The 27,607-nt window shown below is 32.7% G+C and overlaps 2 protein-coding genes across 2 annotated transcripts; both read left to right on the forward strand.

Annotated features, from left to right (window-relative positions):
* Window positions 1–4,357: 4,357 nt before the first annotated feature.
* On the forward strand, window positions 4,358–8,771 carry LOC126717661 (cysteine-rich receptor-like protein kinase 43). The gene is made up of 6 exons (XM_050419498.1): window positions 4,358–4,705; window positions 4,800–4,939; window positions 5,697–5,907; window positions 7,222–7,456; window positions 7,557–7,707; window positions 8,200–8,771. The coding sequence occupies exons 1-6, from the start codon at window positions 4,642–4,644 to the stop codon at window positions 8,650–8,652; spliced, it is 1,254 nt and encodes a 417-aa protein (XP_050275455.1). The 5' UTR covers window positions 4,358–4,641; the 3' UTR covers window positions 8,653–8,771.
* A 9,972-nt stretch (window positions 8,772–18,743) lies between these two features.
* Window positions 18,744–19,916, forward strand: LOC126717662 (HMG-Y-related protein B-like). The gene is made up of 2 exons (XM_050419499.1): window positions 18,744–18,972; window positions 19,061–19,916. Exons 1-2 carry the CDS (start codon window positions 18,889–18,891, stop codon window positions 19,550–19,552), a joined length of 576 nt encoding a protein of 191 aa, XP_050275456.1. The 5' UTR covers window positions 18,744–18,888; the 3' UTR covers window positions 19,553–19,916.
* The last annotated feature ends 7,691 nt before the right edge of the window (window positions 19,917–27,607 follow it).

A 27,607-nucleotide genomic window follows, 5' to 3' on the forward strand; every position in this document is an offset into this window, starting at 1 on the left:
TTGATACTATTTATGAGTTTCATTGTACTATTTTAATTAATTTTTACCTTTATTTATTTTATTTTCAATAAAAAAAATTTCAATTTTAACAAAATAAACTTATCCTAAATTCACACAAAATTTTCAAAATAATGCAAAAATTGTGGTTTACTATCACAATACAGTGGATGACAGGTTTGTAACTATCACCTCACAAGTCACAATGGGTGCTCAGCTTGCCTTGGGATTGAGGGCAATTGTTAGGTGACGAAGTTTAAGTTTAAATTTTTGTTTTTTTTCAGGTGACGAAGTTGATTCTTGGAGAACGTCCCCAAAGTCTCAAGTCAATGAAAACAATCAAATTTGCGTGCGAATGGGATGTGTCATTAATACATGGAAGTACGGAAGTATTGCGCAGATTATTGCTAAGAATCTTATAATTTAATTAACTACTAATGTTTATAATTAAAAATTTTAGAGTTTAAATTTCTTACTTTATATTTATACTACCATTTTTTTATGGTTAAACTATTTTTTTTTCTACTTTCACATTTCTCTCTCACATTAGTAGTCAAATACTAATACAACTTATTTTTAAAATAAAAAATAAAATAAAACAATCACGAGTAAAACGTGTAAACCCAAAAAAAAAAAAAAAAACTCTTATCTTACGCGCGAAGCATATGTGATGAGACTAGTATTAAATAATGAGTGTTCTTAAAACATTTAATAATTGACCTTTTTAAAAAAAATTAAATAATATTTATGGAAAATATATAAAAAAAATTGTAAAATATATATATATATATATAAATTTCTTTTTTTTCCAAAAAAGAAAAAAATCTTTAAAAATATTTCCTAAATTCAGCATCCATTAATATTTCTCAATATAAAATTATAAAATAATAAAGGAAGAAGAACAACTTTCTTAACTCGAGCTTCTTTGTACATTAAGAAAAGGAAGTTTCCAAAATGCATTCACACTGATATCGATTCTCCCCCCCCCCCACCTTTCACGCATATGCTGTAACTTTTGGCAAAACAATCAGAACACGCAGGCGATAGAGTTCTGACTTCTTCGGTGATTTCAAAGGTTATTAGTAGCAGAAAACAGGTCCGACTTTTTTCCAAGTAAACCAAATAAAAAATTAAATACACTGCCCAAATTTCTAATCTGATAAAGGCATTGGACCAGTAGTACACAGATCCAAAAGTCAATGTTCCGTGCTGCCGTGGATGATCTTGCTTTATTTCTCACTTCTAAAGTTTTAGCTTATCCGTCTTTGGTGGTGCAGTTTTTTTTTTTTTTAATTACTTATATGTTTATTTACTGAAAATAAATTAAAATATAATTTATTTAGAAAAAAAGTAGTAATGTTTTAGAAATATTGTATGTTGGAGTAATAAACAAGTAAACGGAATGATGTTCACGTCAATTATTGAAAGTTTTTTATTTTTTAGAATCAATTGTTGAAATAATTTAAAATAGAAATAGGTAATGAACCTTCTGTTATATTCTTGAAGTCAATAATACAGTTTCATATTCAATTTATTAAAAAAAAAGTGTTGTAATTTTGTAATGGTGTTTCGTTGAAAATTAATTATTTTAATAGTGTTAATTTATGAATTAAAAAAGAAAGGAAAATTACAGTAGATCATGTTACATATTAAAGATTAAAGAAGAACATGAGTATTTTTAAGATAAATATATAATGAGGAGAATTAGAAGGTGGGATTCAAACACAAACATGAGACATTATAAAAAAAATGTCATTTTATACATGGTTTTAAAAACCAGACCAAATCGGCTTGTTTAATTGGGAATTAGGTATCAATCCAGTCCAGTAAAATGTCCCAAAACCAGTCAAAAAAAAAAAAAAAAAGTTAAACTAAGAATCATGGTCAATTTTTAAAACCATGGTTTTATAAAATTAAAAAATAAAAATAAAGGATGTCATGACTAGTACTACTAGACAATCACCTGAACCCCTAAAGAAGAACATGAAGAACTCACATTCACTGAGTCCTCAATGCAGCTTGACTCACTCAGCCGAGTAGGTTGAGCTTCATTTTCTGATCCCTTCTTTTGTAAGTGAGTTTCTTAATTATTTAAGGTTAGCCTTTGGTCTATTCTATTATGTCTAACATCCAGCGTATTTTAGTCGCTTGTATGGCGTTATGGCTAACCTCCAATAATAGATTGAGAACGTTCCTCTATTGTTATCAATTGAAAGAGTTTGGCATATTATTTTACTTCGCATGCATCATTATTGGTGCTTCATGTGGAGATCGTGATTACGAGTTGGTTAAAATAATACAGTCAAGTAGGCAGGCCGAGGATGTGTCACATTGCTTTGCCAATTAGATGTTGTCTTGCCGAGCTAATTAGGTGAAGTATCCACTGTAGAGTGTAGAGTATATTCATATCAATTTCTAATTTTCTATTTGATACATCAAATAACCTTATCTATCTTCTTTTCTTCCTCTTTCTTTTCTTTCCATTGTACCAAACACAATTAAAATATAGAAGTTGCGTAACTTGAATTTAGATTTTAAATTAAAAGATTAATTTTAGAAGTTATTTCAAATCCAAGCATTTTAAAGGTTTAAAATTCTTAGTGAATTTGTCAAATCCAAATCCTTGACCTTTTTAAACTTCACAAACAAGTTATTTCCTAATACCAAAATCTTATCATCCAAACACACCATTAAGATATTTCAAATTTCTCTTCTTTATAGGTATTTTGAAGTGGGGGTGGAAAATAATGCAACCTTTTTTTTTTCGTCCGAATTCGGTAAGGATGTGGTGTAAAACTCATGTTTTACACTATCTAATAAGAGATTGTCACATCGACATTTTACTGAAAATTCAATATATCCTACCACACCTAATAACATTTCAATAAACTTCTAAAAGCATCTTCAATAGGCTCTCTAAATACAAAATCATCTCTATTGTAGAGAGTAAACCCACAAAATAGGTCTCCAACAGACTCTTTATACCTGAAATTTTTTTTGACTTATGAACAGTAGCTCATCAAGTCTGATGGGCTACTGTTCATTCTTTAAATATTTTTTTCTATTATAATAATAAGGTATTAAATAAAAAAAATATTGGAAGATGTGTAATTGTTAAAAATAAATAAATAATGAATGAAGAAATAATATTTAAATGAGATAGAAAATCTATTGGAAAGTGTATTTGAAAAAGTGGATAGCTAAAAGGTAAAAGTCACTGTTCATTCTCCAAATAGTACAAAAATTTGCCTAATCTGCTGGAGATGCTCTAATTTGGTCAGATTTATATATGAGTATTAAAATTGACTGAGTGTGGTTGTGCTTATTTTTAAATATGTAAAAAAATAATGTGACATGTTAAGATTGGAAAGGTAAAAATATTAGTTTTACATCACATCCTTCTAGAATTCACTCTTTCTTCCTTTTTTTTAATGGAAAAAAAGTCAAACTTAAATTTTATATTTCTCAAAATTTTATTATATCCCTTGTCAATTCCAAACGTGACATCTTAACATTTCCAATTTATTAATATTTTAATCATCATATTATAGAAATATGGACATCCGAAAGTGTATTTACATTGAAGAGTATTTAATTCTCAAAATTATAAATAAATAAATAAAAATAAAAATAAAAAACGTTGGATGATAATCGAAATTTTGACTACTGGTGCTTGGCGGTCATTTATGGATGGGCAGATGGGCAGGCGCACCACTTCAGTCATTTATAACTCAATATTTATTGAGAGCCAAGTGCATGCACGGATGCTGCTGTAAAGATTGCCACTTTTTTCGGTTTTTTGTCTAGACTAATGACTAGTGATTATTTACTCAAACTCCAAGTTGTCTTTGTTTTCTCTTTTTCTTCTCATAAATCCTGTTTACTTTAAATAAATCTACAAATGTATATCACCCATTTTCTTTATGGTATTTTCATATATTACATTAGCTCAACTAATAAAACTTCTAATGATTAAATAAAGAGATTTAGGTTCAATTTTCGTTTACACCAAAATATCTGATGATTGAATAAAGAAATTTAGAATTCAATCCTTATAAAATCGATTAGTATCTTGATTTGCTTGTTCGCTCTATAATAATTGACTTTATTAATTAAGCTAATTGAACTAGTAGCTATTAATTCTATGACGATTAGTAATGATATTTTTTTTTTAATTAGAAAAAGCAATTGGCCTGAGGGTTAGTTGGCATATTATTGAAAAATGGCAGAGTTCGCTTAACAATTTGGTTTGACATTTAATTTTTCTTTAATATTTACACAAGTAAAGAGAAAAAGAAAGTAGTAGTTCATAATCTTATTCATATTCATACAAATATACAATATTGGCTCCTGCCAACAAGTCAAGAAGGGTTGGTCCTCAAGTCAACACGCTCTCATTTTCGCTTTGATTTGTTCAGACTCTAGATAATACTCGTCTCTCTGTTCCTATACAAATACACAAAAAAACACACACAGAAACTCAGAGAACGTTTCCTACGAATTCTCGAAATCCCAGAAATCAATTCCACCTTGAAAACAAAATTCTATATATAACGAAAAATAATTTTAAAAAAATTAAAAGAAGAAGAAGAAGAAAAGTCTTCTTCTTTTTTCATGGCCTAGTTTTGGGAGCCAGAGAAAGCAATGAGCAAGTCGAAAAATTTCGTTCAAAATATGTTTAAGCATTTCAAATTCGGTTCAAGCAAAGGTAACAAGCAAAACCCATTTCGTATTTTTTCTTTTGCTTATTGTTTTGTGATTGTTGCTGACCATGATTTTTTTTTATTTTTGGGTTTGATTAGAGGCAAGCAATGAAGAAGACTTGGAGAAGATAGCTCAACAAGAACAGAAGCTATTTGCCTTTGAGACCTTAGTTGCTGCTACTAAAGATTTTCACATAACTCACAAGCTCGGTGAAGGTGGCTTTGGACCTGTTTTCAAGGTAAGATTAAGATCCCTCTCTCAATTGGGTTTCCCAGAAAGTTTAAAACTTTGTTTGGTTTCTGAGAAAGTAGTAGATTTACTATTCTTGCTGGGGTTGTTTGGCCTGGTACTAATTTTCTTTTTCTGTTAATGTTTTTGTTATGGGAAACATTTATATATCAAAAGTAATTTCATATATGTTAGAAAATGCTTCAGCCGTCAAGGTTTTTTTTTTTTAAGTTTCTGACTTTAGCATTGTTTTTTACGTTTTGAAATGTAAAAAGAATTAAAAATGACGAAAATGCCATATTTTCTATAATCTCTTCGCATTATATTGAGTTGGTACAATGATGCTACTCGAATTAATAATTTGTAGGACTTCATCGACTTTATGTTTCTCTTTTTTTTTTCTTGTAACTAAAGCTATGGAAGAATGAGATTTTTACTTATTAATAATGGTAACAGAAAGATCATACTAACAATTTAGAAGAGAAAATGCAATCACTAATAACATGTTCATCTATATATTATTGCATATAAATTTGAAGTCACTAACCTCACTAAAGTGTTTCTATAACTTAAGTTCTTAAATTTGCTCCAGCATTTGTTTCAACTTCACCGGTGAATACACGTTTGCATTCCAGATGATAATGATTCACCTAGCTTGAATGTGGTGACTAGTCTTTACTCCCTAAGGGAGAGAGTTTAATTGGTATCTTGGTAACCTAAAAGGGCATTGAAATTTCTTCTAAGTTCTGTCACATTTTTGTCTTCAGGGGAAGTTGGAGGATGGGAGAGAGATTGCAGTGAAGAAACTCTCACACAGCTCGAACCAAGGGAAGAAAGAGTTCATGAATGAGGCTAAGCTGTTGGCACGTGTCCAGCATCGAAATGTTGTGAATTTGTTGGGGTATTGTGTCCATGGGGTGGAGAAGCTACTTGTTTATGAGTATGTCGCTCATGAGAGCCTTGACAAGCTTCTATTTAGTAAGTTCCCTGTTACTCTCTACTGCTTTTCTGTCTTAACATTCCTCCCCCCTCCCCCAACCCCCTCTTACTCTCATTTACTAACAGATTGGAATTTACTATTTAGCAATTGAATGAAACACAGAAAATTGCTGTATAGTTAGGTTCCAAGTTTATAGTAATACAACTGCTATAGTATTAGTACAGTAACAAAATGAAAATATTTTGAGTATCTTTGCTAGCCATGCATAATTGACATCTCAATTTTTATTTTCTTTGTTTTAGTCTTTACTATTTGTAGTTTGCACTATATTAGTCAGAATTGCAGCTGCTGAGTTTGCAAAAAAATCATCAAATTTTTTATGCATTTCACAAGAGTATTGGCTGAATAGTTTGGACAGATTTTGTTAAAAAAACACTTGTGATATTATGGATTTGAAATAATATCTTGCATCTAATCATTCAAATTCACATATAAATAAAGCACAAACCCCTTCATAAATTTCATCAATAGGAAAAAATGAATCATTTCATACTTTATTCAAGTCAGTTAAACTAAAGATTGAAATCCAAATCCTTCTTTCCATATACTTTTATCCAAACAAGCCATAAAGGAATTAATTATATTGTGAAGATTTTGAATAGTTGCAATAGTGTAAAATGTGGGGTATATGATTTTATTGATGGAAAAGATATTTCATCATGGAACAATGGTTGTTTTCATAGAGCAAAAATCATTAGAGTGGATGAGCAAGCTAACTTGAATAGGTTCAAGTAGTATGTATGGAGTTATGTTAGTTATTGAAGCTCTGTTATAGCTTTCCTATGCCCCCTTTTTATTTGTGGTTGTCAAAATCCTTTAAGTCTTTTTTAAAAATTAGTCAATATCTTCATTTTTCTTGTTTCCACCTTTTAGATTTTTTTTGGTGCGCGTGTGGTGGGGGGGGGGGGGGGGGGGTGTGGGGAAGGTGGATGTGAGAAAATAAAATTTGCCTTCTTTCATGTTTAATGTATCTTTATGTCACATTTCCTAAACGTGGTGAAGGAGACAGCTCTTCAGACCTTGACTGACCCTTTATTATGAATTTGTCTGTTCTAAGCTACCAAAACCTGAATTATGCATTTTTCTTGATTAATCCTGTAGCACAATCGTGGTGGCTTATAGTGGAAGACAACCAACAATTTTTAAATCCGATGTCTCTAACCCACTAGGTTGATTAACATTTAAATTATTGATTTAGATGTTAGTCATACATTTTTTTCTATAACGCTTGAATAATAAATCAATGTACTCTATGGCCATATTGATAGTGATTGTTTTGGGTCAAAGTACAGAATCAAATAGAAGAGTGGAACTTGATTGGAAGAAGAGGTCTGACATAATTGCTGGCATTGCTCGGGGCTTGCTTTACCTTCATGAAGACTCGCATAATTGCATCATCCACCGAGACATCAAGGCAAGCAATATATTACTCGACGATAAGTGGATCCCTAAGATTGCTGATTTTGGCATGGCCCGTCTCTTCCCGGAAGATCAAACACATGTTAACACCCGTGTGGCTGGTACCAAGTATGTTATGAAGCACTCTAATTTATTTATTATCTGGTATGAATCAAATGCTTTGGATAAATGTTTTTCTAACTCTTTCATTTCTCATTTGTGAAAATAGTGGGTATATGGCTCCAGAGTATGTCATGCATGGTCATCTATCGGTGAAGGCTGACGTATTCAGTTTTGGGGTTCTTATTTTGGAGCTTATTAGTGGCCAGAGGAATTCATCGTTCAATTTAAATGTTGATGCACAAAATCTACTTGACTGGGTAAGATAATAATCCAAGCGATTAATTAATTTGATAATGTTATGATTTATAATAAACCAAGTAATTTTATTAATCCTCTGGTGGGCCTTGGTCAAAGTTGGTGTGCTTTTTATATTACAGTTTAGTAAACATCATGCACTATGATGTGTAATCTGTCCATGGTTTTCTTTAAACAAAGAAACTTGTGGAAGACTTTTTATACTAAAAAAACCATCAAGAAACCTCATTACGGAACCTTTCCTTGTCTTATAGATCAGGTTTATTTTAATGCAAGGTTTGGCAAACTCAGTCAAAATTAACAAACCAAGAAACTCAGTTCTCTGTGAATGTGACATGGACTACAGGAATTGTAGCAAATTCAGTTCACATCACTCTACAATTCAAAACTTTTATTCAGAAAATTTTTTTTTTTTCCCACTTCATCAAAACTAGGCTTAGCTTACTTTTATTAATTTCATTTCTGAGCTTTATTGTGGTTTATTGCTTCTACAGACATACAAGCTTTACAGGAAGGGAAGGCACATGGAAATCATGGATCCCACATTGGCATCATCAGCAGCCACCGAGCAAGTAGCAATGTGCATTCAACTAGGGCTGCTATGCACACAAGGTGATCCTCAACTACGACCCACCATGCGACGTGTGGTGGTAATGCTATCAAAAAAACCTGGCAATCTGGAAGAGCCAACCAGACCTGGAGTACCCGGATCTCGATATAGGAGATCTCGCAGGCCTCCTGGACTATCATCCACTGGTGGAACTTCTGGTGAATCTGATTCCCGTACTTTTGATTTGAGCTATTCTACTGCAACTGCAACCGCAACTGCATCTGCATCTGCAACTGCATCCACAACTGCATCTGCAACTGCATCCACAACTGCAACTGCAACCACTTCAGCTGCCCCGAAATTAGACCCTCATGGGAAACGTCCCATGCAAAGTTAGTCTTCATTCTAAGAGGAGATTTTGTAATTCTTTGTCCATTATAGATATACATTGCTTATCTGTTTATATGTAAGTATATATAGTTGGAAATAGTTAACGAATGCGGTGCAGTTTTGTTTTGTTTTTTGTTTTTTTTTTTTTTTTTAAATGATTATTTAAATTCTTTTATTTATGAGAAGAGAAAGGCTTCTTAAAATGTGTCTCAAACATTTAAACTTCGTACATATTTAAGTTGTGACTTGTGACCAGTGAGGGGTAGATTATAGTCTCTGTTGGTTGTACAAATTTTGTAATAAAAACTTATCATTGTCAAATGCATCAATTGGTGAACACGATTCAGAGGAGATTATTTAAAGAGGAATGTTATTGATATGGTAATTTTCAAAACATTTTTTTTTTTTTTACAATAGTTGAGTTGGCAAGTATTTATTGATTCTTATTTACAATTCTTAATTTCTTTTAATCCAGTAATAGCAATTTGCCACCTCGGTAATTGTGGAATTTTTTTTGGTGACTCTAGACTTATATAGTTCCTAAAATGTGCAATCTACTCAATATGGTCTCTTGTTTCTCCAGAAGAGGAAAAAAAAAAAGAAAAAAAAAATGGTCTCTATGTTATGGGATGAGCCGAGAGTTTGATGCTCGAATCTTGGTCGTTGACTTGAGTGGGAGGAGATTTTGCTATGGCCCAATTGCGAAGGCTTGGGTTTTCGTCTCAAGCCCAAACGCTCCAAAATACATCCGAGTCATCCGACTAAAAAAGAGGCCCATCAAACTTTATGGAGGAGTGAGAATGTAGTAGCTGGGCTGACTCTAAAGCATAACTTTGTGCGATGGGCGACTTGAGCCTAACTTCTGCTGGTACTCACTTTGTATGGGGCTTCATTGATCAATAATAGCTTGCTTTGGGTTTTATTTATTTATTATTTATTATAATTAGGGATGACAATTTTGTGCCTATCGTGGGTTTTTCTTACCCCGCAAAAGTGATGGGGTGAAAATGGAGCAAGATTTTTTCCCTACACTCCAAGGCACGGTGGGAATGGGTTTAGGCTTTTTAGCTTGGCTCCTTCTCCATCCCACCCTGCTTTACTAGTGTTAAAAACTTACTTTATACTACTAAATATTTAAATGCATGAACATTAATACTTTTTGCTTTTATTGTAATATTGTATTGTCAAATACTTTGGATATATAACAATATTACTCCTAAAAAGTAGTTTGATTTAATGTAATAGATTTAATTGTAATTTCTTGTATATTCATATTAATGAAACATTTTTTTGGGGCGAGGTGAGACAGATTAACACAAAGTAGAGTTTTATAGAGCGGGTGAGTCCCGTGAGGCCCCAAGGGGCTAGAATGGGGCAAGGTAGTTTTCCCCACCATACAGGGCGAGGATGGAGTAAAACAAAACAGTGCGAGACGGGGTGAAAATCCCATCCTACGGCCTCGCCCTACTCAAATGCCATCCCTAATTTATAACTAATCAGTTTCTCTCTTTTATTTATTTATTTATTTATTGTCTAAATATGAAAATAATTAATTATGGTAATCATTAATATTCTTTTATTTATTTTCTAATATTAAATTTAATAGTTATTATATTTATTAATATGTAATTATTATATTTTGATAATTTATTAATATGTAATTATGATATTTTTAAAGTGGATTTCTTCTTTTAATTTTAAGAAAAACTATGTTCATAATATTTTTACAACAAAGTGGTAGGTTGTTAAGGGTTGTTATTGTTGGAGAAAAAATTAATCCAGTGGTTAAATTAGAATAAATAATTTACACATCCCAAAAAAAAAAACAAAAACAAAAAACAAATAATAACTTAACACCTATGACTTTTTGTGAAAGTGTTGTGAAAATACTATGAGCGTAGCACTTCTTTTTATTTTTGGCATAATATGAAATTGATAATTATGGTATTTATTAATTTTATTAATATGCATTTATTATGATCATTTGAATGTGGAACTATCTATTATACCATTTTAAGAACATATGATGTGGCAATATTCTAATGGAATGTTTAAATATGTAATATAATCTAAATTTAAATAAAAATATATACTACAATAATAATGACATGTAAAATTATGAGGTCTCTAAATCTTACATGGCGCAATACTAAAAAATCAACCAAAAGTCAAACGTTTTTTTTTTTTTTTGTTATAGTGCATATATATATATATATATATATATATATATATATATTACATATTATAGATGTTATATTTGCTTTTGGTTAAATTATACGTTTGCTCCTCAAACTTTGACTTTTTTTTTTCAAAACAATCGCTAGACTTTTAAATGTTTCATTTAAGTTCCTATATCTCTTTTTCTTTTTTTCCTCAAAACAAGTTCCTATACTTTTTAAAATGCTTCTTAAAAAGTCCTTTTCATTAAGTGATAGATGAAAAAACTTGACATGGCAAACAAAATTCATGTAACTCTGGTCAATTAGTGTAGGGGCCTTTTTTGTGTATGGTGCATTAGGTTGGATTGCCTCCTGCGGTAATGGGCTGGGCTGCCTCCTGCGGTGTTGGGCCCGAATATTCCTAAGTAAGGGAGTTGGGGCCGGTCTAACTGTAACTCAACTTGAGCCGGTTTGTGCACAAACTTATGCCTTGTCTGCCAGGAGTAAACTTATGGCAAGTAGAACTGTTGCAGGCAAGTTACAGCAAGCAAATATAATAATAATAACCAAAACAGAATATTCTTGACTATTTAAACAAATGGCTATGTAATTCCTACTTATAAAACATGATTACAGTCATGATAATGTCAATCACAGAGAAAGTGAAGAAAATAATACGAGCTAATCAAATGGGTATAAATCAAGTTTTAAGCTTAGTCTGCCGAAGCAAAGCCAAAGAGAGGAGAACGCCTCTTCTCAATGCAAATAATCTCCCAGGAAAAAGATCCTGTCATGGGGATTAATGGCTTTGAAGGAGTCGGACCTAAATGGTTATTGCCCAAAAAGGAAAGAGTCAATGTTTACGTTTTGGAAGAAAGCAAGATTTGAAGGGGGAGAGAGGGAAACCGATCTATTGGTGCATGCCCATTGAACTTAACTCTCTTTTTTCCATAGTTTCCTTTCTTTTCTTCTCTGTTTTTCTTTCTTATCTTTTTTCTTTTCTTCTTACTCTATTTTTCTTTTCACTCAGTAAAAATACTCTGTTTTTCGATCCCCGTTTCAGGGCACGGCAAGGGCTCTTTTATAGTGCCTGCCGTGACCAATCTTTTACCATTTTGCCCCTTAACCGCCTCTGTCTGGTCTGGGCGTACTTGCCGACCACCAAGTCTGTGCGACATTCACCCTTGCCAGACAGAGACAGGTTTGTTTCGTTCCTCTGTCTACTGTAACACTTCTTTCCTGCCACGGTATAAATGCTTTCTCTCTCTACTCTCAAGGCATGCACCCAACGGTTCCCCCTCAAACTTACTTCTTTTGAGTGGTCTATCATCCCAGCAGGACGTACCTCCCAAAAGGGCTTGAGCAGGAGGTGCAAAACCACCAAACCATACCCCCCTTGCCTCTTACCTCTGGCCCATGGCCCTACCATGTCCTATATTGGATAGGTACAGGCTGGTGGTGTCTGGGCCTTACGTGTGCTTCCCTTTCAGATATGTCCAAGAGTCTGCCTGCTGCTCATGCGTCTGCCGTGATCTGGAGATTCTCCATTTGTGTTTGACCTTTCATGTGGATCTTTCTTTGGTTTCCCACTCCATTCAGGAACTGGGCTTTGTATGATGATGGACCTTACATTTCTTTGGCCCACTCTTGATTTTCTTTATTTCCTGCAACGTTAAACTGTTATTCCTGCCGTAATAACTTAATCTTGTTGTACTTCTTTTGGGTCAACCGTTCATCCCTTTTCTCAGTGGCCTGTTATGGGCACTATTTTGCTTTTACTCATGGGCTTCTATGTCCCTTTGGGCATCTACGGCCCGATTGCTTTCTTTGGGCTTCCTCGGCCCGTTTGCTAATTCCACACTCTCATGGACTTTTTACTAACTTCATTGGTCTTCCCCGGCCCAATAACCTTATTCTTATCTTTGGGATTCATGGGCCTGCCATAAACCTCTTACTCTCTTAGTTTGCATTGCCTTGGGTCTACGGTGGCCCTTTCTCACTTTTCTACCTCATACACTGCCCATGGGATGCTATTTCTTTCTTTCCTGGCTTCTTTGAGCCCGCTTGCCTCTTCAAGACCCATTTATTTATTTGTTGGGCCTGTGATCCATTATTCCTGCTGCTTGGGCCTAATGGGTTTTTGCTATTTATCTTGTCAATTCTTTGTAGCCCTCATTATTGGGCTTTTCTGTCTGCCTGGGTTTCCACAAATGGCCCTCAACAATTAGTAACGTAGATCATGTGTCGAAAATTTTGAATACAAGGAAAAAAAAACTATACGTGCTACTCCATAAAACAAAACAAAATTGGGAAAAATAACCTAAATTTTGCTCAACAAAACATATTAAGGGTTTTTCTTTTGATTTGGAGTATGTAATTTAAATTGATTTGTTGTTGAAAGAATATTGTGCCTAAATTTTTAAATGAATCAAACTTTTAAGTACAGAATCTATGAGCTCCGCTTGACAACAAAAGTAAAATGTTCAAACTTGGGTTGGGCTCAAAATGAGGCTACAAACAATGTTCAAACTCGAGCTCATCAAAAAGTCGAAAAGCTCGGGCTTAGCTTCGTTTGGCTCTATTCATTAGTCAAGTTGTGCTTAAGCTCAATGTCAAGCTCTTGAGCTTGAGATCTAACACAAATACATTATTAAGCCCATATTAAACATATTATCAAACCCATTTGGTTTGGACAAGTGGTTAGGTCTCCACTAAAAATTGATTAATGATTTAGTAATAAATTGATTTATTTTTCAAGCTCATATCAAGCTTATACCAAACCCATAAACAAGTTTAAGCTTGACTTGTTTTTTATCGATCCATATTGTTCACAAGCTTGTTCATTGATAGTTTTTTTGCCTAGGCTTAGCATGTTTATTAAACAAATCTAAAACTAAGGTTGAAACTTGGCTTATACATAAACAAACAAGCATGAACGAGTTTTTTATCAAGCCAAATCTGTGTTATTTATGAACGAATACGTAGTTCATTTACTGCCCTAATTGTGCCATTAAGTTTTGTTAAAGAAATTGAAAGAAAATTTTACCCCAAAGCCCAGCTTCAATGTGGGCACTAATTCCAACTAAAGTGAGGAATTTTAAAATTTTTGGGATAATTTCAATTGAAATTTTGGAATTGTTTTTGTATATAAATGAGAAACTTTTCTGTGAGATACAAGTTTGATTTTGTTATTTGAAGTTTAAATGTGTTTCTACTAAGAATAATAATTGTGGTGTGGTTGATTGGAGCTTTTATTAAATGGGTTTGGGATAACTGCTGCTTGGGGTTAGTACTTATGTGTGCATATGGGTTTGGAGAAGAAAAAAAGACTTATTAGATGCAAGTAGGTACAAAAGAACATATGAGAAAAATGGAGGGCTCAAAGAGGCATTTTCAAATTTAATGTACTTAAAAAGGCAAATGTACAAGGGGAAAAAATTGTTTAAGAAAGTATGTGAAAAGAACAACAAAAATAAACACAAATTCATCAACTCCAACATCCCACCAATCACCACTTTACACTAAACTGCAACACCACCATCGCTTTTACTATTCTTGCTACTATATCTTGAACCACCACATTATCATTGTCACCCTATAACCGAACCAACTAATGTAGAGTAGACGACATAAACTTTCCTTGAATAAAGAGACTATCTAAAGTCAATACGTAAGAAGTTTGGAAGGTAGGAAAATACTAGTACAAGTCAACATAAAAATGCATAAAATTTGGTGACATGAAGGAATCATTTTAAAGATCAAGACTTATTGCTACTATATCTTGAACCACCACATTATCATTGTCACCCTATAACCGAACCAACTAATGTAGAGTAGACGACATAAACTTTCCTTGAATAAAGAGACTGTCTAAAGTCAATACGTAAGAAGTTTGGAAGGTAGGAAAATACTAGTACAAGTCAACATAAAAATGCATAAAATTTGGTGAGATGAAGGAATCATTTTAAAGATCAAGACTTATTGCTTTACAACAATGACCTACACTGCTTTTCAGGCAAATTCCTTTGTTTAGGTTTCCGTTTATTCAAGTTTAATATTTATGGTAATTTTTTTATCTGTGGGATAGGGGTAAGTTAACTAAATAATTTGAACCTAAGACAATCAACAGAATCATAAATATTCATTTAGCTCAATAGTCTTCCTAAGATTAGGTCTTTTGGTGTTTATCCCCATTAAGTAAATTTGATGTTAAATCAGCATACAATGCAATAGAATGCTCAAATCTCCCTAGCCATTCTATCTTCAACACTAATGATTGGAAATCTCTGTGAAAGATGAAAATCCAAGTTTGCCTCAAGAACCTCATTTGGGAGTTTGTTTGGGAAATTATCTCATCTAGAACGGTTTTTAATAATAGATTCCTTCTCCCATTGCTTGATTGTTGCCTTTGTAACAATGCCCTTGAAACTCTAGAGCACCTATTTCTCCAATGTGATTGGGTGAAGAAAGTATGGTTGTTAGCCTTATGGCCTTTAAATTTGAGCAACAAGGAGAACCACTCTATCCAATATTGGGTCAAGTTCATTCTTAAGCCTAAAGCAATTTTGGGGTTAGAAGATGAAGTAGTTAGCCAATTTCAGCTATATGCAATTATTTTGTGTGATCATATTTGGATGGGAAGGAACAAAACTAGAGTTGATGACACTAAAAGTTCCCCAACTGATTTATCTAGGCAGATTTTCAAATCTTATATGGAGCACAAGGAAACATAGGATAGTCTACCAAAGAAGCCAACCAAGGAGAAAGGTTGGAAGCCCCCTCCAAAGAATTGGGTTAGGTTCAATGCAGCAATTAGAGAATATAAAACCACAATTGCTGTGATAACCGTAAATGAGAAAGAGAAATTATTATCAGCCTGCACTAAGCAGTTGGAGCCTAGTAACCCTCTATTGGGTTAAGCAAAGGCTACCTTATGTGTTGTTAAAAGAGTTGTTTTGTAAGAATTCAATAATATTGTTATTGAAGGCGATGATTGGAATGTTATTGATCCACTAAGAAGCCCTGATGTGATCCCATACTAGAGCATTAACTAGATTTCTGAAGACATTTTGTCTTTATGTAAATCCTTTGTAAATTGTTCTTTTCTCTTTTGTGTATAGAGAAGATAATGCTCTTGTACATCTTCTTGCCCAATGAGCTTCTTTGTATGATTAGACTAGGCCAGTGCCTATCTCTAGCTTCCCTGCATTGTTATCACACCAATGGACTAGAAAGGACCCAAACCCTCTCCTTTTTGCCTTTCCCCTTGTTGGGGTGATCAATAAAATATTTATTAAAAAAAAAAAAAAACCTAGCAATTTAAAAGTTAGAATAAGGTCTCATCTACTTTATAACGTAAACTAGAGTTTGTAGGATTTGGATTGTAATTTTCTTTTGTGAGTTTTCCTATTTTCTAGCCTAATTTAATGCTTAACACAAAAACGGGGTGTTCTAAAGGCTCCTAACCAACCTAGGATCAACTTAGAGTTTCCTAAGTGACTCCTAACAACCCTAGGATTTCTTTTCCTAATTATACACCTTGTAGCTTCCAAGAACATTTAGATTTTTTTTTAAAAAAAAAAAATCATATTTTTAGTAGGGTTTTTCTCTTCTTTCTCTAGCCGACTCTAGAATTCTCCTTGTGGATTCAAAAGTTACTATCTTAAAGCATACATGTTCTATCTTGTGACTTTTTGCCAGCATCGCCAACTATAAAAAAAATATCAAAATCCCCTCTCCTCCCCCTCCACCCTCTCAAAAATCAATTATGTGCATAAAGTGCAATGGAAGAAGAAGACCGCAAAAAAAGTATCAAATATGATAAAAAGAGCTAGTCCTTCTCTTTTTCTCCTTAAAACCCTATCTTTGATTTACAACCCATTGATCAATACTACCTCAATTTTGGCAATTCTCTCCACAACACAATTTGCGTACTCTCCATTCATATGTTGTCACCATCACGAAGCCCATCAAGTGTCGCGTCATCACGCAAATTTGTCTTCAACAATGCCCTCATAGGGTCAATAACAAATGCCCCCTATCATCCTACATTTTCTATAATTAAAAAAAAAAAAAAATCCCTAAACTATCATGTTGAGAAAATTTTGGGATTTTCCTCCAAGCTATTTTGGTTGTGTGGAGCAGCACAAAATACAAGCATTTAAAAAAAAAAATGAGGTGGCCGCATTGTATTTATATTTAAATTTGTTGACACGAAAATTTCACATCATTAATCGACTTGTGACATATATTTTTATCTTTTACATTGAATAATCACAATAAAAAAAAGAGAGATTTGAATTTTAAACGTTTTCGTGGAAAGATACTGAAAAATACCAACAGATTGCTACAAAAACTCTTGACACTTATTTTATTCTATTAGTGATAATAACTTTTTGAAACATTTTTAAACGTTCAACATTGGGTTTTGTTTTTGAAAGCTAAAATAAATGTTCAAACAGACACACGCAATCCTCCAAAGCCCGAATACCAATAAAATTTTCTATGGTTTTGTTTAAAAAGAAAAGTTAGCTTAATTACGAAAACCACTCATTAATGAGACAGTACTGTGCAGATCTCAAAGCAAATTAGAGTGCGACTACGTACACCGCACGTCTTGGTGCAATGGAAGATGGTCATTTCACAAGTATAAATGTTAGTGGAGTGTTACGGGTAAGGGATAGGGTTCAAGTCTACATGAGAGAATTTTACACACATATACACTTAGATTATGCTAAAGTAGAAATTCTATCTTATATTTAAAAAAGAAAAGAAAAAAAGTGCGACTATGTGATTCTTTTTTATTGCTATTGCAGATGCGTGTAAGTCAGAAAGTAAAATATTATTTTCAGAATATTTTTACAATAATTTTAAATATAATAAATTATTAGATTTGTAATTTATCAATATTTTTTTTTCAATAATCAGTTCAAATTAGAACTAATAGTTTTTTTTTATAAATATGAACCAATGATAATTTACCATTTATAATTTATTTTGAAAATATTTTATAAGAATTACGAATTAAAAAAAAAAAAAGATTCTAGTTATCTCAAAAAAAAAAAAATAGTAAAGTTTCTGAAAATTGAATAAGAGATCTAAGATTCAATCTCTGCCTAAAAGATTTGATATCTTAGTCTAATAATAGAAATCTATTGTCAAAATTTAGGACAAATACCATAGATTAAAACTATCTTTAAACCAAAAAAAAAAATCCATATCCATAAAAACATCTATCCCTCTGATTTAAATCTTTGTACGGACTACGGAGCAGAGGAGAGACTGTGCTGGTGTAAACTGTAAGTGTGTGTGCATGTCTACAGACAAGACACATGTCAGCAAAAAAGAGTGGCCAACCAACCAGCCATGAGCCAACATTGTTGATCCTTCTCAACGCTGTCTGCCATGGTAACACGTACACCTCCGACGCACACAACCGTAACTCTGTCTCTCCTCCACCGTGGACCACAACGCCCCCAACCCGGGTCCCACTTTCCGCACTTGGATGCTGGATCTGAGTCTTCGAATCTGAAATCAAAATCAAACAAGCTCAACTCCACGCGAATTACCACCGTGTCAAAATCCTATTGGCCCAACCCAAAATGTTTTCCCGCTTCTTCCACACTTTTAATCTTCCAACCAATCAAATCCCGAAACGTGATAAACTTTTTAGCGCTACAGCTCACGCAATCGTCACCCCGGAGAGTTATTCGAAAACGCTCTTAACAAGAGACGAATTCAAAAAAAAAGAGAGGGGCAATTTGGTAACTCCACAAGAGCGTTTTCAGCCACGTCATCGATCCGCGTGATGCGAACAAGAACCGTCCGATCTTAGCCCGAAAACACAACCCCTAGCCGTTAGATGATTTCAACCTAGGCTCCCAGAGCAAGTGTCTCATCCTTTTTCCCTCGATCCAAATCCCTAACAAACCTCATTTTAAATCCAACCCCCCCTTTACCCACTCTGCCTACCTCTCCAACTACAGTTCTCTCTCTCTCTCTCTCTCTCTCTTTCTCTCACTCACAAACTCACTCACTCACTCTAGACTTGCATTTCTTTCTCTTGCTCACAGTTTCTCACTCTCATGGCCACTGAAGAAACCCCTAATCCTCCTCCACCGCTTCAATCTCAAACTCTTCCACCTTCAACTCTACCGCTTTATCCTGAGGTATTATTAACTATAACTAAAAAAATCTATAATTGATGGTGAAAATTGGTGTTCTTAACTGTTGTTGTTGTTGTGTTTTTTTTCTCAGATGATTATGACAGCAGTGGAGGCGCTGAACAACGAGGCGAACAAATCGGCTATTTCGAAGCACATAGAGACGGCCTACCCGAATATCCCGGCGACTCACTCGACTCTACTGTCGCACCACCTCAACAAGATGAAGCAGAGCGGCCAGCTCGTTCTCGTCAAGAACAACTACATGAAGCCGGACCCCAACGCGCCGCCGAAGCGCGGTCGCGGCCGTCCACCCAAGCCGAAGGCGCCGATGTCTCCCGGCGCCGTGGCGTCTCCTCCTAGGCCCAGAGGCCGTCCGCCTAAGCCCAGAGACCCTTTTGCTCCGGTGCCTTCGCCTACGAAGAAAGCGGCGTCTTCCGGCTCCGGAAGGCCACGTGGCCGTCCTCCTAAGAAGGTCAAGACCGCGGCTTCTTCGGCTCCTGCTGTGGCTCCGACCGGCGGCTCGCCCAGAGGGAGAGGAAGGCCTCCTAAGGTCAAGCCGGCTGTCGCGCCAGTTGGGTGTTGAGTTCAGCTCGGCTCAGAGCTGACTAAAGACTGAAGAGAAGGAGAGAGAATTTTTTTTCTTTTTTTAATATTAGTTTAGTCTCTGCTAATTGATGTTTTTTTTTTTCTTTTTTTTTAGCTTTAGCTTTATCTTTTTTTTTTCTTTTTTTTTAATTTCTCTCTCTAGCTTTTTTTTTTTTTTTTTTTTAATTTTTTTAAATTTAAATTATGTGGTGGGTGATGTAAGGTTGTATGGTGGGGACTTGGGTCTAATGTGACTGTAATTGCATTGTAAATCATCTCAGCGGCTGTTTAGGCTTTTTTCATTTGGAATTATCTCTCTCTAGGAAAAAAAGGGGTTAAAAAATTGAGGTTCATTCTGATTATTTTTATGTTTCACCCTTTGCTTTTTTGCTTTTATATTTATTCTTTCTTTGTTGCCCACTTTAATATCATCAAGTAGGTACGTTTGGGGAATGGATTTTTGAATTTTTGTTTTTTCTTTCACTTTGTTTGTATTTTTTTAAGAGGTAGTGATTGTGATTGAGCATTTTTGTACCTTCGATGGAATCTGGCTAAAGGGGGAAAAGGAAAAAATAAAATTGAAGGTTATGGTATGGATGGACGTCCCTTTTCTTTTCCTTTTTTTTTTTTTTAAACCGAGGGAAAACTTTACAGGTAATGTTGTGCAGTAAATATAACAGCATGTTGCCTTTTGGATAGCACGCCTGAGTTTTTCTTGAAATTCCTATCCAAAGTTTGGGAATCTATCCGTATTTTAATTCGTTCTTCCTTTTGATGATTGTGTGGAATTTTTCCACCCTTTAGTGTCTTTTTTTTTTTTTTTTTTGATATGTGTTTCTTTTTCTTATCATATATGGGTTCTACAATCATGCGACATTGATGCGTTGTGAAAGAGACAATTGATGTGTTGTGAAAGAGACTACATTAATTTATGTTTTTCTATTCTTAGTTTTTACTTTTTATATAGAATTTTGATGTAAAAACTAAAAAGTCTTCCACTAAAAATGGATGTTATAGGATGAAAATATTTATTAAAAAAAAAAGTCTTCAATTTGTTATGAAAATCCAAGTTCATTTGTAATAATTTTTCTTGTAATATATTGTGATTGATGTACAATACATTTGGAGTTAGTGATTAATTATTTGGTATTTTAGAAATATAGTTAACATGAGATTTCATAATTAATACCAATAAAAATAAATAATGTAATACAAAAATATAATAATATTAATTCAAAAACAAAATTATAGTAATATTGATTCAAAAGATCATATGAAAATGACATTGCAATAAATAAGTGACCACTATGGTAAGTTGTCAAAAAAATGTGAAAATTTTCAACTCTTTGTTTGTTTGGTAATTGTGGTTCTCTTGGTAGTTTGTCACAATGGAACAAGTAAATCTAGGGACACATAAATTCATAACATGTTAAGTGATGACACTTTACTCATCAACTTTTTCATCATTCATAATTCTCCATTTTTACAATTTGTGAAATTGGGTATTTTAGAATTTTAGTAGTATTGCTGTAGTAGAATAGGTTAAGGGGAAGTGGATTTGGCCTTATATTCTTGTCAATGACTTTTATGCTCCATTTGTTTTGAAGTAAAATATTTTTGTATTTTCAATTGTATGTTTGTAGGTAAAATATAATCAAACTTGAAAAATATTTTTCATTATACCATAAAATCCTTTATAAAAAGTTGTAAAATGTTTTACATTTGAAAATTTAGTAAATCATTTTCCAAAAACACAGTGGCTCCCTTTGCCTATTTTGGTCACTAGGTCACCAGTCCAGTTGTCGGAAACAATGCTTTGTCAACTAGTACCAACGGTTTGGGGGCTTGAGATTCCGCTTTGGCGACCAGTGCTAGCAACTCGTTGGCCTTGCTCCATGACTAGTTTTGGCAGTTTGGTGTTTGGTGATTCCATTCGGACTACTGGTGCCGGTGGTTCGATGGCGGGATACTTCTCCTCGGTGATTGGTGTTGGTGGTTGAATGGTTGGAGATGTCACACCAATAGCTAGTGTTGGAGGTCCAGTGGCTAGAGACGCTGCAACCCAATCAGTGCCAGAGGTCCGTTAATCGAAGCCACCATTTTGTCGATTGTTATGAGCGGTTCGGTCACCAAAGCCACCGGTGTGACTGCCAGTTCTAGTGGTAGAGCCATTGAACCTTTAACACTAGCAACTTCGGTGCTGAGCTATTGATTTTACTTGTTATACAAAACACTTGATGATAGACCAATAATGTATTGACTCATTGTAATGAATTAATTGATTAATTAGCCAAGTTTATTAATAAATCAAATTAACATACAAAATGCGTGGTAATACTAACAAATTACTAATTAAACTAAATGTAATGGAAAAAAATTGACATGGTGATTTGTTTACGAATGGAGAAAACCTATACGACAAAAATCCCACAGGGTGATTTTAAGGCTCTACTCCCGAGAATTCACTATTATCAAAACAAACAGTTACAAGTAAAGGAATCCTAGTACCTTATACCAACCTACAGTTGAACTCTTATCCCAATACCCAATTGGACTTGTTTTCTAGTGACAATCTCTTATTTTCAATGCACGGCTCCCAGTACATAACAAACTAATTGCGTGAATCCTAGTACGCAACTTAATCACCAACTTGAGAAGAATGTTGGTTGTGAAATTCTTCAGTTCATCACATGATGAAGATCAAGAAGCTCCATGGTCACAAAACCCTATGGTGTAAAAACACAGCAGCTTCTTCAAGAAAAAAAATAAACTAGGATAAATTCTATTTCCGGTCACAATTTGCATAAACAAGACTTTGCTTCACACTTGTGCAACTGTGCAACCTTTGATGACCCTTAAAATAATTCTTATATATGTTTAGGGTTGTGAGAAAAGAAAGCCTAAACACATACTCACGGATTGGATGAAAAATAGTTTTGAAAAATTGAGTTTCATAAACCTTGATAAATAGCCATCTATCGAGCTAGCTATTGAGCCACGGGCTTTAGCAGCTTTTAAATCTTGATAGATGCTAGCTGTCGAGTTTTAAAATCCAGCACTTCATTACTTGATTCTTGGACAGACTCACATGACTTTAACACTTGAACTTGAAACCTTATTTCTTGAAGTATTAAATTCATCCTAGATCTATCCAATTACAAGTAAAGTGCATTTTGTCAAAGGATTAGCCAATTACATAAAATATTGACATATGTTCCTAACATTGAATCACATATGTCTTAACACATGAAAATATTTTACTTCAAAACAAATAGAGCATTAGTGTTATTTTTCTAATCCAACTTTTCTTTTTAATCTAATTCTCCCTTTTTAAGAGAGTTAAAGTTCAAATTCTCTATTATTGTAACTATCAAATTATTATCATTATATATATTTTTAAAAGGCTTCTGTAAACAAGCAAACAAAAACCTAATTTTATGTTAGTGTTGGCAACGGATCTAAGTTACTTATTTTAATTTTTATGTTAACGATTTAAAAAAAAAAGTTTCTCTATAGACGTGGAAAAACGGATGTGCAGGTTGAGTTGGGCGGGTTGACTTGTATTTTCCAATTGAAAATTTTTTTATTTAAAAGAACTTTTTTTTTTTTTTTTTTTTTTTTTTTTTTTTTTTTTGTGGTTGATAGGAATGTATTTGCCACTTAGTAAGTTATGTAGCAAATTACTTAATGTGAAATGCATTACTTTGAATTCACCACCCATATCAATAAAGATCTTAGCTCAACTTGTTCAATAATTATAAAATTATACAAATCCCAACATTCCTAATCAAAATCAACATCATAAACTCAATGAAGTCTAGTCTACCCTTTGAAAATCTAATTAAAGCAAAAACATAAGTTTCACTACTACACAATATCAATATCCCAAAATATAAAACAAAATTACAAATGCACAAGTGGATAGCTAATTTGACAAAGAATAAAAACATATAAAAAAAATTTAAAATCTTGAAAACTTATTTCATAATCTAATATCTTGAAAAATAAGCTAATAGCTGTGTTTAATTTTAGATGCATTGTGATTGGCAGTCTATTTCTACTTGGGAATACACATCAAAATTTGATTGCTTACTTATTTATACATGGTTTCTTTTATAAATATCATGTTATTGTAAATTTACACCCCATGAAATATTGTCTTTTATTTTTAAATACCTTTATTTTGCCTATGGACTGTTACAAAATAGGCCTAAACATTCATAATTTATGTCAATTGCATTGATATACTTTGACTTTACTCTTTTCACATTTATGAATACTTCTCATACATTTTTATAATTTCATACATATATTTTTAAGTTTATTGCAACCATATTATCTTGGTATGTACTTTGTAATTTGATATCTAAGAATCTTTACATATCACGTTATATAAGCAAGAAGAATGCTTCAATCTTTACTTATTGCATGTAATCATAAATTTTTTTGCATGCAACTAGATAAAAGTCTCAATTGTTTTCTTGAGGCCATTGTATTTGAATGGCGTTAAATATAAAAACATGTTTTAATGGTATCATCCAAAAAATGTTTTAAAAAACTGTTGTTTTTTAGGAGGAAAAAAAAAAAAAAAAAAAGAAGCTATGTGCATTATATTTGTCAATTGAGTTTGGGTTGTGTAGTGTAATGTTCATAACAAATAAGTAAACCAACTATATCTTTATTTTATTTTATTTTTTTACCAAAAAAAAAGTTTTAAAAAACGGGTTGGGTCATGTGTTAGCCAAGTTGGGTCGGGTTGACCCATAAAAATGAGTCGGATCACATGTCAACCCGTTTTTTATTCGGGTCAAAAAATTCAGTTTCAGGTTAAGTTAGCGAATTCCATCATGTTTTGCCATGTGTTAGTTGTAGATAAGGATTGTAATTAGGGATGTCAATTCTTGTCGGCGCGTTATGGTTTGAGTATTTGGCTAAATGGCTCAAGCCAAATACAACCCATTTAACAATTGTGTCATGACCCTTTAATCCTAATACAACATACTAATGAAGCAAGTTAACACGACGTGTACCACTTGAAAAACTTAATAATGGGTCATGTTAGGTTGACACAAATGTGACACGACCAATTTTAATCCTCTTAATATTAAACAAATTGGGTTGACACAAATACAACCCATTTACCCTGTTTAAAATCAGAAACCCTTTTCAACATGTTTGACTTGATTAATATTGTTTTAAATGTTAAATAAACAAAAAATTTAATACAAACTCATAACATCAAAATAGATATTAAGTATACAATTTGAAAGTTAATAATAATATCAAATACTTAAAACATATTGTCCAAAGGTTCTGAATAACATCTAAGTACTTACCCACTTGACAAACTTAATAACGGGTCATGTTAGGTTGATACAAATGTGACATGACTCATTTTAATCCTCTTAATATTAAACAAATTGGGTTGACACCATAGTTGTTAGTATCGTATCGTGTGTAAAAAGTTTCGTATCGTATCGGCGTATCATAAGTGCTTATGACTCGTATGATACAATGTGCGTATCATATGAATCGTAAAATTGTACGTATCGTACGATACATAGAAAAATGTTTTAAAATGATATTTTTTGTTAAAATTTGTACTTTTATTTGAATCTAACAAGTTGCTAAATTTGTTTTTAACACAAAATTATTAGTTTACTTAATTTGGCCTAATAAAATAACACATTCATAAGTTTTTTTCCCCTCTCTTTTTCCTATAAAATTTAGACTACACAGTAAACACTTACTCTTCACTTTAATATTTGCAAATTTATTTTCTATATTATGAATAAGATGTTAATTGACAATATAATTATTTTTTTTAATTTTGTCATTATTGTTATAAGTCCAAGAAACTAGGGGGCCTTTAGTAACGTTATTCTAGTAACGTTGTTTATATTTTTTGGAAATATGTTTGGATGAAAAAGTACGTAAAAATACGTGTAATATTGTTTAAAAACTAAAAAGTGTTGCTCAAATAACCATACCAAACGGCCCATAGAATGCCAAGAAGATTTTTTTTTTTTAATTATTAAAATAAAAAGAACAAGGAGAGATAATAAATGTTAATGACGATGAAGAAAATTTTAATGGAGAAATAAGTTTGCAAAATGATAAACATGATGACAACATTGACTTAGATGGGGTTTATTAGGCGATATGATGAAAATAAATTATTATTTTTTGATCATTTGTGATATATTATCACTTTTAAATTTAAACCATTTGAATGTATATGTTATAAACACATGCTAGGTTGATTTATTTAGTTAGCTTGTTAAATATTATTACATAAGTGATAAATAAATTAGTTATTAGTTGAATATATTTAAAATTTATAATGAATATACCATTTATATATGTATATTTATAATTTTTTATAAATTTTATTAAGCGTTTGTGTATTTTACGATACATGATATGATATGATACACGATACGGAAAAATCAAAAATCGATTCACGATACGATTCACGTTTTGACAACTATGGTTGACAGAAATACAACCCATTTACCCCTTTAAAATAAGCAACCATTTTCAACTTGTTTGACTTGATTAATATTGTTTTAAATATTAAATAAATAGAAAATTTAATACAAACTCATAACATCAAAATAGATATTAAGTATACAATTTGAAAGTTAATAATAGTATCAAATACTTAAAACATATTGTCCAAAGGTTCAGAATAACATCTAAGTACTTAATAAATATTTTAAGTTTTTGTAACTACATACTTTTCTTTTTAAGTTTAAAAATATAGGTTGGATATAAGAGGTACTTGATAAATTTAAAATAAAATGAATATTTATTTGTTATATGAGTTAAATAGGTCGTGATAAGTAATTTCTTGTTGACACTTGAATAAATTAACATGTCAAGCGTGTCAATTGCAGATCAAGGGGGGAGTCAACCCGCTTTTGACACGTTTCTTATTGTGTTGATTTTGGATTGACTCGATTATGACCTGAACTTGCATGCTAAAACTTAAGGTTAACCTGTAAAATTTGTGTCGTGTTTGCGGATCATGTCAAACATTAACACTTTTAATTGGAGTGCACACTTATTTAGAAGAATATTTTAGGCTGTTTATAGTTGGCTTGATTTTGCATTAAAAAAAGACGTTGGCTTGATTTTGTTAATCAGTTAATTGTCTCGAGCCTCTCCATTGGTTCAAATTCAGTTTGTTTGTGGTTTAATTTAAATTCTTTAATGATTGTACTCCATTTAACCAATTTATTTATTATTTATTTTTTGATAATTCGGTAATTATAACGGGAGGGAGAATTTGGATTCAAAATATCTCCATTCAAAATAAGAAAAAATATTGACCAATTGAGCTATCATTGATCGAAGTAAAAATAAGTACTTACATATATCAACGATAACAGACAAAATAACGGTATGTAATATACAACAAAGAGGAAATTGTGTTCAAAATATCTCATATAAAGTGTTTTATATATAGTTTTTTTTTTTTTTTGAGAAACAAGTGTTTTATATATAGTTAGATGCATTTAAATAAAAAGATAACAAAAAGCAAAAAAAAAAAAAAAAAGGTTTAGACCGGGTCAGACTTGACCAATGTCTCGCCACAGTCCAACTGGTCCACATACAACCCCCCACCCCTCCCCAAGCGAAAAAGAAAGAAAGAAAGAAGCAAGGCCCATACGGCCATACAGGCTTGACCCAACCTAACCCAAACAAAAAAGTTGGCCACACGGGCTTTTGCCTTAACCTAACCCAAGCTAAAAACCAAAGCCTACAAGAGCCTGACCCAAAGCCCAACTCAAGCTAATCACATGATATATTTTTTATTTCAATTTTTTTTTTTTTTTTTTTTTTTTTTTTTTTTTTTTTTTTTTTGTTGTTGTTGTTGTTGTTGTCGTTGTCGTTGAACAAGTTGAAACTTATTTACAAGTGTAAGGACCGAGTTTGAATTCCAAACCCAAAGAATGAATAGGCTCAGGCCCAAAAAGCCCAAAATAATAAATTTGTAAAGAGTAAGTTGGAAAACTGGGCTAAAATAAGTTGGATGACAAATAAAGTG

Source organism: Quercus robur, chromosome 3 (assembly GCF_932294415.1).
Source record: "Quercus robur chromosome 3, dhQueRobu3.1, whole genome shotgun sequence".
NCBI classification, from domain to species: Eukaryota; Viridiplantae; Streptophyta; class Magnoliopsida; order Fagales; family Fagaceae; genus Quercus; species Quercus robur.

Bases quoted from the DNA above. Each gene is read 5' to 3' on its own strand.
- LOC126717661 (XM_050419498.1), top strand. From the start codon at position 4,642: ATGAGCAAGTCGAAAAATTTCGTTCAAAATATGTTTAAGCATTTCAAA. The intron at 4,940-5,696 runs GTAAGATTAAGA...TTTTGTCTTCAG, and splicing joins GCTTTGGACCTGTTTTCAAG to GGGAAGTTGGAGGATGGGAG. The intron at 7,457-7,556 runs GTATGTTATGAA...TTGTGAAAATAG, and splicing joins ACCCGTGTGGCTGGTACCAA to TGGGTATATGGCTCCAGAGT.
- LOC126717662 (XM_050419499.1), top strand. From the start codon at position 18,889: ATGGCCACTGAAGAAACCCCTAATCCTCCTCCACCGCTTCAATCTCAA. The intron at 18,973-19,060 runs GTATTATTAACT...TTTTTTTCTCAG, and splicing joins CTCTACCGCTTTATCCTGAG to ATGATTATGACAGCAGTGGA.